The sequence below is a fragment of the Arachis stenosperma genome, chromosome 4, assembly GCF_014773155.1.
Source record: "Arachis stenosperma cultivar V10309 chromosome 4, arast.V10309.gnm1.PFL2, whole genome shotgun sequence".
NCBI lineage: Eukaryota > Viridiplantae > Streptophyta > Magnoliopsida > Fabales > Fabaceae > Arachis > Arachis stenosperma.
The window spans coordinates 140,122,142-140,136,690 of NC_080380.1; the positions used below are offsets into that span (position 1 = coordinate 140,122,142).

Genomic DNA, 14,549 nt, shown 5'->3' on the forward strand with positions numbered 1-14,549 from the left:
CAAAAACTTTTCAAAAGAATTATTTGAATTATGTTTATGCAATCATTTTTGATAAAAAAAAAATATTATAACAACGATGATAAACAATTGTATATGTATAAATTGTGAATAATTAGATTTAAGTATTGTTAATTTTTATTTCTTAAGTAAATGATAAATCAGTTATAACATAAGAACTAATGTTTATCTTTAATATCCTACGTAATTATCAAATTCTATTAACTTAGATAACCCTTATTAATATGACAAAATGGAATAAACATAAGTAAATGAGAGATTGCTAATGGCAAGATTAGCATGATGTGACAAATAGTATAAAATATTATGTGTTAAACTTTTAATATAACATACTTTGAACTCTCATTTTAAATATTACCAGATAAAAAATAAATAAATAAATAAATAAATTATTAATATTATTATTTATGTAATGTTTTTTCTATATCAAGATCATCCAAAAAGAATGAAACCCCGAACTTACAAGAGCAAGTGCAATGTGTCCTACAATTTACAATACCAAGAAAAAACGAACAGATTTCTAAGTTCCAACCATGAATTACTTGTGTAAAACTGCAAGCATGACAGTGTCAACAAAGCTAAAATTTTATTATTACTATGAATACATAGTCTAATGTGATCTCATCAATTGAATTCTACAATTTGTACTTAAAACAGGAAATTTGGTCACAAAATGTACCAAAAGATGTATTTTATCCACTATTACCAACACACAGTGTAAACTTGGGAGCATTAATAACTTGGTAAGTCCTCATCCATCATTCATTCACTCCACATGTCATTGGCTAATGAGGGCTTCAATTCATGATAGCATTGCCTTCTCCAACAGCTCCTGCAATTCCCCTTTTTGATATGCTTCTGCAGCCAAAGAAAGGATGGGAGATTAGAAGAGGACAAGTATATTGCAGAAACTATGAGGGTCCGTTTGGTTTGCATTTTCATTTTTAGAATTTTGTGAAGAAAAAAGGAAAAACAGGAGATGAAGCAAGAAAATAGAATTTTAGTATTTTTACTATTTTCTCTTTCTCCTTCGCAAAATCCTAACAACAGAAAATACTGAGAATGAAAACACAAGTCAAATGCACCCTCAGGCCTATTTGATTTCTGTTTTCCCTTCTTGTTTTCATATTTCCTTGGTCAAATGTAAAATGTGAAATTCACTATCTAGCTATCCCCTTAATCCATTTATGATTACTATTACTAGTTTACTACCCATTATGGTCAATGTTTCAATGATTTGATTAGTGAAACAAACCAAATTCTACAAGCATCAGGAAAACAAAGCAATCATATCATAAAGCCAGGACCGATGGATCGAGCCATTATTAAGGTAACCAATGCAAAATTAACCTTCACAACTAGAAATCTGAGTGACATACCAACAGTGATATCACAGCCACCAAAAAACTCTCCATCTATGTAGAGTTGAGGAAAGGTTGGCCAACTCGAATACTCCTTCAGTCCTTGGCGCAGCAACTCATTTTCCAGTATGTTTATAGTCTCAAAAGGCACGTTCAGAGACTTCAATATCTGCACCACTGTGTTTGAGAATCCGCACTGCGGAAAATCCTTAGTTCCCTTCATAAACAGAACTACCTTATTTGAAGTAACAACTTTATCCAATGTAGACTTCAATTGAGGAGTCAATCCTGCAAATAAAACCAAAAACCCAACATATAATTAGGCGTAGCAGTAATTATCAAGTAAAAACCCTCAACTTAATCATATTTTTTTTCAAACCTCAAATTAGTCCTCTAAATAGCTTTAACATCAATTTGTTCATCAATGTTTAAAATAGAAATCAGTATCACACTGATATATATTTAGATAACAGTTTCAGTCCTTTCATAGTTATAATACTCTGTGAAGGACCAAACAGTAACCTTATAATCACATCAATGCTCAACCTTTCACACCATAAATCAATAGAAATTCAAGAAAAGTTTCAAAACATGCTAAATAAGTAAATATTTACCAACCATGATTTCTCATCTTCCTAAAATTCTTTTGGTTAACAATTTACAGTACAGTGTAGTATATAGAAATCAATCTACAATAACAAATAAAGTAAATAGACTAATTTTGATGCAACTAATCACACTTCGAAAATGCTAATTCGATAATCTTATATTTAAAAACCACTAATTTGGGCATTTACTCTACTATGATTATTACTTTAATAAGCTCAGACATACTAAATAAAGACTTATTTTAACAATATGAATGTTGACACAATTGAAAATTCAAAAGAATCCCAAGTCCATAAAACCAGCAAAATGAGGGTTTTGGTAAATCGTGATTGAAAAGCTGAAAGAGTGACAAAGGTTGAAACTTTGGCATGCCCAGATCAAAACCCATGAACGAAATTGAAATTGAAAGAGAAGGGTAAGTAGAATCAGTACCAGAGGAGCACCGAACAATTGTGGAAGCGCGTTTGTGTTGTTTAGGGTGGAACTGAAAGTGGAGCTTCTTGTTGTTGTTTTGAGTCAAAGCAAGAGGAGGAGAAGGTTGCAGAAACAGTGTTCCTCGAAGGTGGGAGTGCGATGATGATGATGATGATGATGGAATTATTGGGTGCAAATTGAAAGGTTTAATGCACCAACAAGAAGACATTTTTTCGTGCTTCGTATCAAAATCTCAGGACACCACAAATTTTCTGTTCTGTTTGGTCCAAATATCAGTTGCGTTGTGTTCTGCTTTGTAACTTTGTTTATTTTACTTATTGGCTTAATAAAAATTATGTGGTGTTATTTCCTAAAAGAAAAAAAAAAATAAATTGAGTTTAGCTAAGATTCAAGGTTATTAATTGAAAAAATTTTAAAGAAAATATCTAAAAATGAAGTTTTTAATATATTATTATGTATTTATTAAAATAAAAAACTTTAAAAATTTTACTAATAACAATCTTAGAAAAAAAACTTAAAAAAAAAGCAAACTATCATTTCTAATCACAAAACTTTAGAATACTAACAAATTCAATCATGAACAAATAAAAATAGTTTTGTACCCATAAAAAATTATTTTTATGTGATAAAAATATCTAAATGTTAATTTTATTTATGAGTAGATTTATCAATATTTTAAACTTTCATGAATAAAAATGACAGTTTTTCGTTTTTTATGAGTACAACGTTAGTTTTATTTATATATTTTTTTAAAATTCGACTAGTGATATAAGACTTTTTTTATTGATTTGTAAAAATCCAATTCAATTAAATTTTATAAAATTAGTTTACTTGGTTTATAAAGATAAGAATAAATAATAATACATTATATTCTACTGATGCAAACCAGACCGAGAGAATATTCCTGAGGCTCTTGATTACAAGCAAAGGTTTCTTTATCACTAATGAAGGTTACCTATGACTATGAGAATGCCAAAGGGAAAAAGAAGATTGATCAAATGAGCATTTGAAAGGTTATAATGAAGAAAATCCTGCTCACAAATTACAAAATATAACTGTCAATAAGGATACTTTTCATGGCTTTAGAACTTAGAAATCGTATACAAAATTAAGAGTAATGATACTAAGACTTAGGATGTTGGGAAGAAATCATTGTTGCAAATTCATGTTATCGTTTTATTTATAATCATTGGATAAATCATGTGACAATGTTCATCTTTGATGGAATTTCTTAACTTGAGAACCAGAGAAAAATTGTATCAATTCTCTTAATTGAGATCAATAAGAAAAGTTTTTTTCATTTTATCTATTTACCAACAAGAAAAACAGTTGTTGATTGAATATGCAATCATATCTCCTTTCCAAATTCCAACAGGCAAAGGATTTTTGTATACAGAGAAAATCAAAGAAAAGAATCTATTGATGATCTGCATCAGCTGTAATTTCAATCCCCATCAAAGACAGTTCTTCACAAAGCAAATCAACACTCTTGAAATGTACACCTTTGATTCCAACTTCTATTGCTGCCTCCACATTCTTTTTCCTGCCACAATAAACCCCAAATTAGGAATTTAATTTCTATACACTTTCAGTATAAACATTTTACAAAACATTCCAATTATGTATTGTCATGTCATAAAAAGTAACCAACTTTCACATCCAATACTTCTATGGTCATCCAAAAATAATAAAAGAAAAATTTAGTTTGATGATCGTGTATAATTAAACTCTAAACCTACTTCCGCAGTTTGCTAATTATCAAATTCAAATAAAGTCGAATCTACACAAACCATTAGGAACATAACAAATTTGGAACAGTGGTATGAAGTTTCTACTTTCTAACCAACACTAACTACATATTTGCAAGCATCCATAGATATAAAATTGAATGCAAAAGAGGAGGACTGTGGTACTGGTAGCGAGGAAAAAGAAAATCTGTTAAATGACAATAAACAAGAATCTCGCTTGTTTCATTGTTTTCACATTTTCCTTCTCGAAAATCTGATAATAGTAAAATCTGGAAATGAAAACGAAAACAAATATGAAATTATAAACTGAATATGCCCTTAAAATTTCAATCCAACAAAACATGATTAAGTTTAGGAATTTGCAAAAGAGAAATCAGCACCCTTAATAGTGACTGAGAGGGTAAAAAATAAATAAACATAAAGGGTGTGGAGGTACAATAGATTTTTAAGTTTCATAATATACTCTCATAAAAAATATTCTCAGTTCTCAATAAAAATAACTCATCTTCCCTTGATACATTCCTCAATACAGAGGTAAAATAGTCATTCATTCACACGAAAAGGACGAGAACTAAAGAAAGTTAAAACTCATTCTCATATAGATGACAATAAGAAACATCCTGGTATGATTTAATAACCGAATAGTGTACAGTATATAGAGAAAAAGAGTAGAAACCTGTCATCTACAAATATACAATTTGCTGGATCAACTTTAAGATGTTCCAAAGCTTCCATAAAGAACTCGGTATCAGGCTTCCTCTTTCCTGAAACACATTATAAATAGGGCCAATACTGCATAAGTTTTCAGTGCTTTGATATAGTTTGAATTTATGCTTCAGCCGTCATTAATCAAATCAAAACAAGTTGTGCTATACCATATGTACACGAACAAAATGTCCAAGATAAATATTTTGATAGTTCTAACTTGTCTTCAATCAACTGGTACCTACAATACAAGACATTCTGAAGGAGACTGTGGGGAGCCAAAAAACCAAAATCATAATAAGAACAACCGTCTTACCATATGGGGTAGTTTGTAAAAGCATGCATCTCATAGTTGTTTTGCTTTAAGGAAAGAAGCAAATGTTCAATTCCTTCAATGTATGAATATCCACTTGTCATGCAAGTTTTAAGGCCTGTGATGGAAACACACATGAAACTCAGTAACTTAATCAAACTCAACAGCCGCTTAGCACACAACAATAATACATTTAGTGTACTTTAGGAGTGCTCTAAATAAAGCTCAACAATCTCTTCTAGAACAAAGAAGTTAAAATGTTACAGGGCAAGGAACTCTAAGCTATGAATAACGATGATATAAAGCAGTCTTAACAGGTCATGGTAAAGCATGTAACAAACAAGCAATCAACTATTAGAAAATAAACAGCAAGCCGAAAATTGTCTTGATTGACACAAATTGGAGTTAATAATTCCTTTAGCATCCAATATCAGATTAATATCAAGTAACTTATCATCAACACCTAAAGCATTCCAGGAGAAAAGGATGCTAAAACTTCTGGAAGGACGAAACCAATTTTTTTTCCCTCGGAAAGGTCACCAAAAGGCTAACATTTTGTGGGGTTGGAAGAACTGTAGCCAATCTGGAATTGATCTATGAACAAAAATATCGACATCAGCATTTTGGGGTTCTTAAAAGTCAGATTTTCAATGTATTATATTAAACTAAAATAGTATCATGTACATGACTAATACTAAGTTATCAGCTCTAGCAACAAAATGTAAGACCAACCTTCTAAATCAACATCCCTTCCGTCCTTAAAAAATTTTCTCGCTAGCTCCATCTGGAAGAGAAAAACATTATTAAGAACGATGTTATGAAAGTGGAAACTACTTAACCATTTTATGCAGAAGATACAATAAATTCGAAATCAAGTAGTGAAAAGCAACCCCCCCCCCCCCCCCCTTTTCTCTTCCTCCTCTTCCCCAACAAAAAATAAAAAAGGAACCAGAAATGGAACCAGGTTTCCAGCTGACCAAAATTCTTCCTTAAACCAATAAACAAATCACTATACAAAACCTAAGCATATGTTTTAATGAGGAATGAAATGTGACATCCTACATTTACATAATAAAAACCATTGTTTGGATTCTGATAAAAGGGAAATAAACAGAAATACCAATCCCCGATCACAACAATTAACAAAGTGAAACTAACAGGGTCCAGGAACTCATCAAGAATATTGCATGATGGGTTCTAAAACCTACAACTTGCATCTACAAAGCACTCTACTTTGCTACTGAACAACAATGATAGATTCCAAATCCTTAGAAATGACCCTTAATAAACAATTCAACTCAATATGACACATACTCAAGATTTGAACATTCTCCAAATTTCCGATATGCAATTCAACTAAAAATTTGGGAACGGTTCAAGCCAAATGAATAAGTATTGACAAAAAAGAAAGCTTTTTATTTTAAGCTAAGTCCAAATTCCAAAATATACTAATATTAATTAAGGTCAAAGTTTGAAGCTTTGGATAAAATTGAAAGAGGGAACATAGTTTTAGTTAAGTTCGGTATACCTCATCAATGAGTCCCTTTTCAAATTCAATCCATGTTGTTGGGTTCTTGGAATCCAAGAGTTCCTTGAAGGACATTCGGAAGAAGGCAGGGACATCCTCGTAGAATGGGTCTCTAACAAGTGTGTCCATGATGTCGAAGAGCAAAATAGGAAGCTTCCCCTTCCTGTAGTTGGGAACCGGCAACGACATGTTTGTGATTGAGAATGAAGAAAACGAAGAAGAAGGTTTGAATCTGAATTTGAAATTGAAGTGCTTTGGGGTCGATGGTGTTGCTTGGAATTGGAAAAAAGAGAGAGTGTGGAAGAATGAGTAGGAAGAAGAAGAAGAAGGTGCTCCCACTCCCACTCTCGCTCCCATTCTTCTTCTTCAGTTTCAATTTAAAGCTTTTAGGCTGAGTTTGCACTTTGCAGACACTTGTTCTTCTCTTTGATCTTGCTTATGCCAAATCAGATAACTCCCTTTTAATTTTTTAATTTCGGACGGTATTAGAATAGGACTATTTCGTTAAATTTGAGCTTTATTTAAAAATTGATAATAAATTAATAAATTACTACACGTATAAAATAAATTTTAAATTTTTAATATTTTTTTAGACAGAATAATAAATTAATCTTTAGATTTATCTAAATTAATTATTTTAATATTATATAGAATTTAGATATATAGTAGATGAGATAACAATTAAAATAATCTTTCTGATTTAATTTGATAATTAAAATAATCACTTTTTTTTAATATTATTCATTTACAATTTTTTTAAAATGTCCTAACTTACTAAAGACTTCGACTGTTCAACTAGGGCTGACAATATGTATCTTATCTGCGGGTACCCAATTAGATTCCATCCGATCGGGTAGGATTGCCAACCCGATTCGCAGCGAATAAGGTAGGGTGCGGATAGGGTTCTCATGCGGATCGGTAAGGTGCGGGTTGAGTTTCAACCCTATCCGACCAACCCGCACTCTATATATATTTATGTTATATACTTATATAAAAATATGTTTTAAGTGGATGTTTAATCAAAGATTTCTCACTAAATGTAAAAAAATTTTAATCACTAAAAAAATCTTTAATTGATAATTTAATTTTTTTTATATAAAAATCAGTTCTATTTTAAATTATCATTAAATTATATAATAATATTGTATATTTTTTGTAACTCACGAATAAGATCAAATATCCGCCGCGAATTAAGAGCGGATAAAGTTAAGATTAGATCCAAATCGTATCCTACTCTACTCTACTCATGATCATCCCTATATTCAACTCTCGACAGCTTAAAAATATACATATAAATTATGAGATCCAAATTCGGTTTTCAAACAAAAAGAAGACTACTTAAAAAAACCGTTAGAAGACATAATAATTTACACGAAAAAAAAATAAATAATTGAAGAACGTGAGATGCTTCCATGATTTATACACAACATTCTGTCATTGCTGATTACCATGTGTTCATAACACGCAGCGAAAGAAAAGAAAGTAATCCTAAAGATCTATTTTGTGCTTAAACTTTATTCCAATAATAAATATATATAGTAGATCAGATCTAAATACCTGAGTACGCTAGTAAAAATCTTTTTCTCCTTCGATGGTACGAAGGCGCTATGCGTATCCACACCGAGACCAACATTTGCTGTCAACTCTTTGACTAATGGACATCTGATCTAAATTGAGAAACTTTTTGCAACTCTTTGCACACCATAAAATTCTTCTCTAAGAATTAGGCTCATATACATTTATATGCGTAGAGGTAAAGGAATAACAACCTTTGTTATTCTCTCTGTCTTTCTCATGTTTTCCTCTACTCTTGGCATACCTATATATAGTATGAGATTTGTTGTTGATTTTAAATTTGAATCTCAATTCAAATTTGAATCATATCTTACTATTTTTAATTTGAATCTTTCAAATTTATGAATAATATTATAACTCAATTTGAAACAGAATCAGTTAGGATCTCATCCAACTTTATAATTCAAATTTAGAAATAGAATAACTAATTATTCTCAAATCTCATTTAATATTCTCAATTATCATACTATTATTATATTTTTGGTGTTAGCAAAAAATATAATAATATTCCATTTGAATTAATATAATTATTTATTTGATCAAATCAAAATAATAATTAAATAATTCTATAGCAAATATTAGAACACTCGTTAGTGTGTGACCCCATAGGTTCAATACTAAGCGGGTAGTAAATTAGTCGTACTAAATTTACTAATCAAGGTTGGCGTCTAGCAACACTCCTCAACGACCCGATAGTATGAAGTAATATATTTTTACTAAGAACCTTAGAAGAACAAAGTATAATTCCTTCCATCTTTCCAGCTCTTGGTTAACCCTTAGAGTATAGTTTAATGTCAAACTCTAACTTGTTACCATTATTATAATGAACTGTGAATGACTTAAGAAACTCATTTCTTCATTCATTCAATCTCCTTGGCCAAGGTTTTATTCATCTCAGTCATTATAATCATAGAGCTCAAACTCTTTATCGAGAGTTGACGGATTCCTTATTAACTAATCATTAATTCTACAAGTATTTAAATTATACCCAATATCCATTCAACTAGCACCGTAAGGTATTAGGTGTCTGGAATCAAAGTATAATAAATACATTGTTAATTACTATGACAGTCGCAGGTCAAAGGAAACTTTATTACTATGTTCATCTTGAGAATATCCTATTGACAAATATGCGGTAATTATAACCATTAGGAATTTTCAAAGTGAGTCAGTTCAATGGTCATATCTCTATATGCACCATCTATATATATAATTTAATAAATGAGATCTATTAATCTTCATCCAATAAAGACCATTATATATATATATATATATATATATATATATATATATATATTGATCTTTCCGGATTATTAATGTCCTTTTTAATAATCCTATGACCAAGAACAATTTTGATTAAATTATAAAAGATTTATCTCTCAATATTGTGATCATTATCACAATGATAAATCTCTAAATTTAATCAAGGACGTTATTATATTAAATTTTAATATAATAACAATAACAAATTATTTGACACGTGATTGATTGGATTGTGGTCATACTACTTATTCCCAACAATCTCCCACTTGCACGAGAGCCAATCATGATAGATTGGATCTTGGGCATACTATTATCACAATAATCTCCCACTTGCACTAGAGCCAATCAATCATGTGTATAATTTTTCAATGCACATTTGTGTTTATCAAAACTCTTTTGACCTTAAACACCTTAGCTTTTGAGAATGTTTGCTTGACCTTTTGTAAAATACATTTAGTGCATAATAAATATCACATTTTCTTAAAACATGAAATCTCCCACTACAATAGTGCATAATTTTATTTTAATGACAATCTTTATTGAACATGATTATAAAAAGTCTAAGTAACCATTAGATCTATCTTTATAGAATTGTATCATTATACAAATAGACTACTTTTTCAAAAAGTTAGTTTGTACTCCCACTCTTTCTTTAAGATGGAATCCATTTTCTAAAAAAATGAGTTTTACCTCTTATCATAAACATTTTGTCATAAGAAGAGTGATAAAAATAATCTCATTATTTCTTTAAGGTAACCAATAAATCTCATTTATTAGACCTAATATCAATTCTATTGTTGTGCAATCTCTTAACACATATAAGACATCTCCAAACTCTAATGTTTTTTGAGTTTCAGCTTATGCCTTTTCCATATCTCATATGGGTAAAAAAAATTTGATTTAGTGAGAAATTTATTAATTTAGCAACATTTCTAAAACGTAGTCCAAATATTTAACAAACACTTATCTTCAAATAAATCAGATTCCATGTTTCTTTAAACATGATGGAGTACATAGAGTACTAGTATTTATGTGTTGAGAATCTCATTCTCTATTCAATAGAATATAAATTAGATAATTAGAGATTTTACTTTAAGCTCTTATAATAAAAATACTCAATATCTTTATTATTGGTCAAACTAACCCTTAAGAGCAATTTTAATTGGCATTCTCAATACTCATATTGAGTTTTTCTAAAAAGATCACAAACATTAATCATATTAAGGCCAATTATAAATTATTTAAAACAAAATAAATCTCCAAAAATACTTGCAAAAACAATTTTTGCTAAAGCCATTTGGCTAATGGCATTCCAACTTTTAAAGTTATTTAATTCAAAATATATTGTCTAATACTCCCACTAGTTTAAATAAAATCTTTGATAGTCATACTATCTTACTTGGGTCACTAGACATCTTCTCAAGATGTTCAATAATAAATAGTGGGTATATATCTTTAAAATTAGAACTTATGACTGTCCAAACAACCCATGTAAAATAATATTACAAATATTTTAAAAATTCTGACCATTTCAAAAACAATTTTATTGGAGGATATTATTTTATAGAATTATCATCTCCATGATAATCCTTTCATACATGAGAACAATTCTCAAATGTCAATATATTACTTTCAAGTATGCCACACAAAAGGTAGACATATTTAAAATTTAAAATATGAAAGTAAATTAAGAAATCTATATTTCTGTTAAAATTATTTAGAATCATGAATGAGTACCTTGGTTGTCAAGTTGTTACTTATACCTATTCCAAATAAACATGATTAAATTGCATCCCATACAATTATAATCTCAAATAATTATCTGGTTGTCAGACAATTATTTAACTGAATTATATTTTATACCCCTAGGTTGTCTAGGTTCAAGTATAAAATTAATTCTCCTTATGTATCATCATATACATCAATAAATTCTATCTGTGATTACAAGTCTCCTGGTTGTCAGGTCGTTCTTTGTAAACAAGAGATAAATTTATTTTTGACAATATCCTAACTTTTAGGACTTATCTCTATTATTAGAGAATTTCTACCAGTATTTTTGGATTAAATTTTTATACTCCCATGTTGTCTAGGAAAAACTATAAAATTTAATCCTTAATACATCAAATGTATACACTGATTATTATCTTGAAAATAAAACTCCAGGTTGTCAGGCCGCTCTTTATAATCAAGAATATTAGAAAAAACTAATTTCTAAAATTATAGTGTTCAAAACACATCAATCAAATCAAAATTTGATTTTTCATGTACTAACGTTTAGCCTTAAAAAATTATCAAATCAAATTTGACCTTTATATATACGCTTATATATATAAGAAACAAACAAAAGATATTTTGCATCTTATTCCTTTTGTTGTGATCAAAATCACACTAAAATTTAATAAATAAAATTAAACAAAATATTTTATTATAAATATAACTTTTATATTAAAAGAATGATCATTTAATCACAATTAAATAATTAAAATAAATTAACTATTAATTTATTAAAAAATTATCTCAATAGAAATAAATACATCACATGCTTAACAAACAATTTGAATTAATCCTATTAATTCACAAACTTTAAGAAAATAGGAATAAAAATTTAAACACAAAAACCCAAAGCTCTGATACCACTAAAGGATTACCATATGTTCATAACACGCAGCGGAAGAAAAGAAAGTAATCCTAAGGATCTATTTTGTGCTTAAACTTTATTCCAATAATAAATATATATAGTAGATCAGATCTAAATACCTGAGTACGCTAGTAAAAATCTTTTTCTCCTTCGATGGTACGAAGGCGCTATGCGTATCCACACCGAGACCAACCTTTGCTGTCAACTCCTTGACCAATGGACATCTGATCTAAATTGAAAAACCTCTTGCAACTCTTTGCACACCATAAAATTCTTCTCTAAGAATTAGGCTCATATACATTTATGTGCGTAGAGGTAAAGGAATAACAACCCTTGTTATTCTCTCTGTCTTTCTCATGTTTTCCTCTACTCTTGGCATACCTATATATAGTATGAAATTTGTTGTTGATTTTAAATTTGAATCTCAATTCAAATTTGAATCATATCTTACTATTTTAATTTGAATCTTTCAAATTTATGAATAATATTATAACTCAATTTGAAACAGAATCAGTTAGGATCTCATCCAACTTTATAATTCAAATTTAGAAATAGAATAACTAATTATTCTCAAATCTCATTTAATATTCTCAATTATCATACTATTATTATATTTTTGGTGCTAGCAAAAAATATAATAATATTCCATTTGAATTAATATAATTATTTATTTGATCAAATCAAAATAATAATTAAATAATTCTATAGCAAATATTAGAACACTCGTTAGTGTGTGATCCCATAGGTTCAATACTAAGCGGGTAGTAAATTAGTCGTACTAAATTTACTAATCAAGGTTGGCGTCTAGCAACACTCCTCAACGACCCGATAGTATGAAGTAATATATTTTTACTAAGAACCTTAGAAGAACAAAGTATAATTCTTTCCATCTTTCCAGCTCTTGGTTAACCCTTAGAGTATAGTTTAATGTCAAACTCTAACTTGTTACCATTATTATAATGAACTGTGAATGACTTAAGAAAATCATTTCTTCATTCATTCAATCTCCTTGGCCAAGGTTTTATTCATCTCAGTCATTATAATCATAGAGCTCAAACTCTTTACCGAGAGTTGACAGATTCCTTATTAACTAATCATTAATTCTACAAGTATTTAAATTATACCCAATATCCATTCAACTAGCACCCTAAGGTATTAGGTGTCCGGAATCAAAGTATAATAAATACATTGTTAATTACTATGACAGTCGCAGGTCAAATGAAACTCTATTACTATGTTCATCTTGAGAATATCCTATTGACAAATATGCGGTAATTATAACCATTAGGAATTCTCAAAGTGAGTCAGTTCAATGGTCATATCTCTATATGCACCATCTATATATAATTTAATAAATGAGAACTATTAATCTTCATCCAATGAAGACCATTATATATATATTGATCTTTCCGGATTATTAATGTCCTTTTTAATAATCCTATGACCAAGAACAATTTTGATTAAATTATAAAAGATTTATCTCTCAATATTGTGATCACTATCACAATGATAAATCTCTAAATTTAATCAAGGACGTTATTATATTAACATTTTAATATAATAACAATAACAAATTATTTGACACGTGATTGATTGGATTGTGGTCATACTACTTATTCCCAACATCTCCACCCACCTTCTCTCTCACATTCAGGAACTGATTCATTCATTGTGGTGTGGGGATAAGTTTTCTCTACTGTTCTCACTAGCGGTGGCGGAACTTAAAACAAAATTTTGGGAGAACAGATAGAAGATAATTATCAAAATATTTTTGATATGGATCTCATTTAAGATAAGCTCATTTAACCTCATCTCTATGATTTAAGTGATATTGCTAAATTTAAAATCATTTTTCAGGGTTTCGTTCTAAAAAATTAAGGTCAAACTCATGAGATGTAACTTTTTAAACTTTTGAAGGTTGTATCTCACTTTCTTCATGATTCATTAAGGTGGAAGAACTATCTACAGGTGTTGATATTGTAAAAGTTATATATTCTCCTTCTTAAATATTAGCATTTCTCTTAAAAAATGCATCAATTCTTTGATTTTTCATTATTATTTTAAATAAAAAATTGAATATGTGTCCTGTAAAATATGTAAAGAAGTTAGAAGGACAAATATTAAAATTTATAACATTTATTGAATTTTTTTTATCAATTTATACAAATACAATAATATTAATATTTATTGAATATTCTATTATTTTTTATCATATAAAAATTAAATTAAATAAATAATAAAATATAAAATAATATTAAATTAAATAAATAAATAATATCTAATTTTTATATTTGAATTTAAATGTAGAAACTAGAGAGAATGTTGCTTATTGAACTTATTGGATACTTTAAGTCAT

General features: G+C 29.0%; 2 protein-coding genes across 2 annotated transcripts; both read right to left on the reverse strand.

Annotated features, from left to right (window-relative positions):
* Window positions 1–585: 585 nt before the first annotated feature.
* Window positions 586–2,711, reverse strand: LOC130973414 (monothiol glutaredoxin-S7, chloroplastic). The gene is made up of 3 exons (XM_057897911.1): window positions 2,421–2,711; window positions 1,398–1,667; window positions 586–876 (listed from the first exon to the last, which is right to left on the reverse strand). Exons 1-3 carry the CDS (start codon window positions 2,629–2,631, stop codon window positions 821–823), a joined length of 537 nt encoding a protein of 178 aa, XP_057753894.1. The 5' UTR covers window positions 2,632–2,711; the 3' UTR covers window positions 586–820.
* A 915-nt stretch (window positions 2,712–3,626) lies between these two features.
* Window positions 3,627–7,174, reverse strand: LOC130976225 (flavin mononucleotide hydrolase 1, chloroplatic). Its single transcript, XM_057901025.1, has 6 exons — window positions 6,718–7,174; window positions 5,922–5,973; window positions 5,193–5,307; window positions 5,047–5,117; window positions 4,848–4,935; window positions 3,627–3,966 (listed from the first exon to the last, which is right to left on the reverse strand). Exons 1-6 carry the CDS (start codon window positions 7,072–7,074, stop codon window positions 3,840–3,842), a joined length of 810 nt encoding a protein of 269 aa, XP_057757008.1. The 5' UTR covers window positions 7,075–7,174; the 3' UTR covers window positions 3,627–3,839.
* Window positions 7,175–14,549: the final 7,375 nt, after the last annotated feature.

Bases quoted from the DNA above. Each gene is read 5' to 3' on its own strand.
- LOC130973414 (XM_057897911.1), bottom strand. From the start codon at position 2,631: ATGTCTTCTTGTTGGTGCATTAAACCTTTCAATTTGCACCCAATAATT. The intron at 1,668-2,420 runs GTACTGATTCTA...TTTTATTTGCAG, and splicing joins AATTGTTCGGTGCTCCTCTG to GATTGACTCCTCAATTGAAG. The intron at 877-1,397 runs GTATGTCACTCA...CTTTGGCTGCAG, and splicing joins TGGCTGTGATATCACTGTTG to AAGCATATCAAAAAGGGGAA.
- LOC130976225 (XM_057901025.1), bottom strand. From the start codon at position 7,074: ATGGGAGCGAGAGTGGGAGTGGGAGCACCTTCTTCTTCTTCTTCCTAC. The intron at 5,974-6,717 runs GTATACCGAACT...TTTCTCTTCCAG, and splicing joins AAAAGGGACTCATTGATGAG to ATGGAGCTAGCGAGAAAATT. The intron at 5,118-5,192 runs GTAAGACGGTTG...CTTGTATTGTAG, and splicing joins TTTACAAACTACCCCATATG to GTACCAGTTGATTGAAGACA.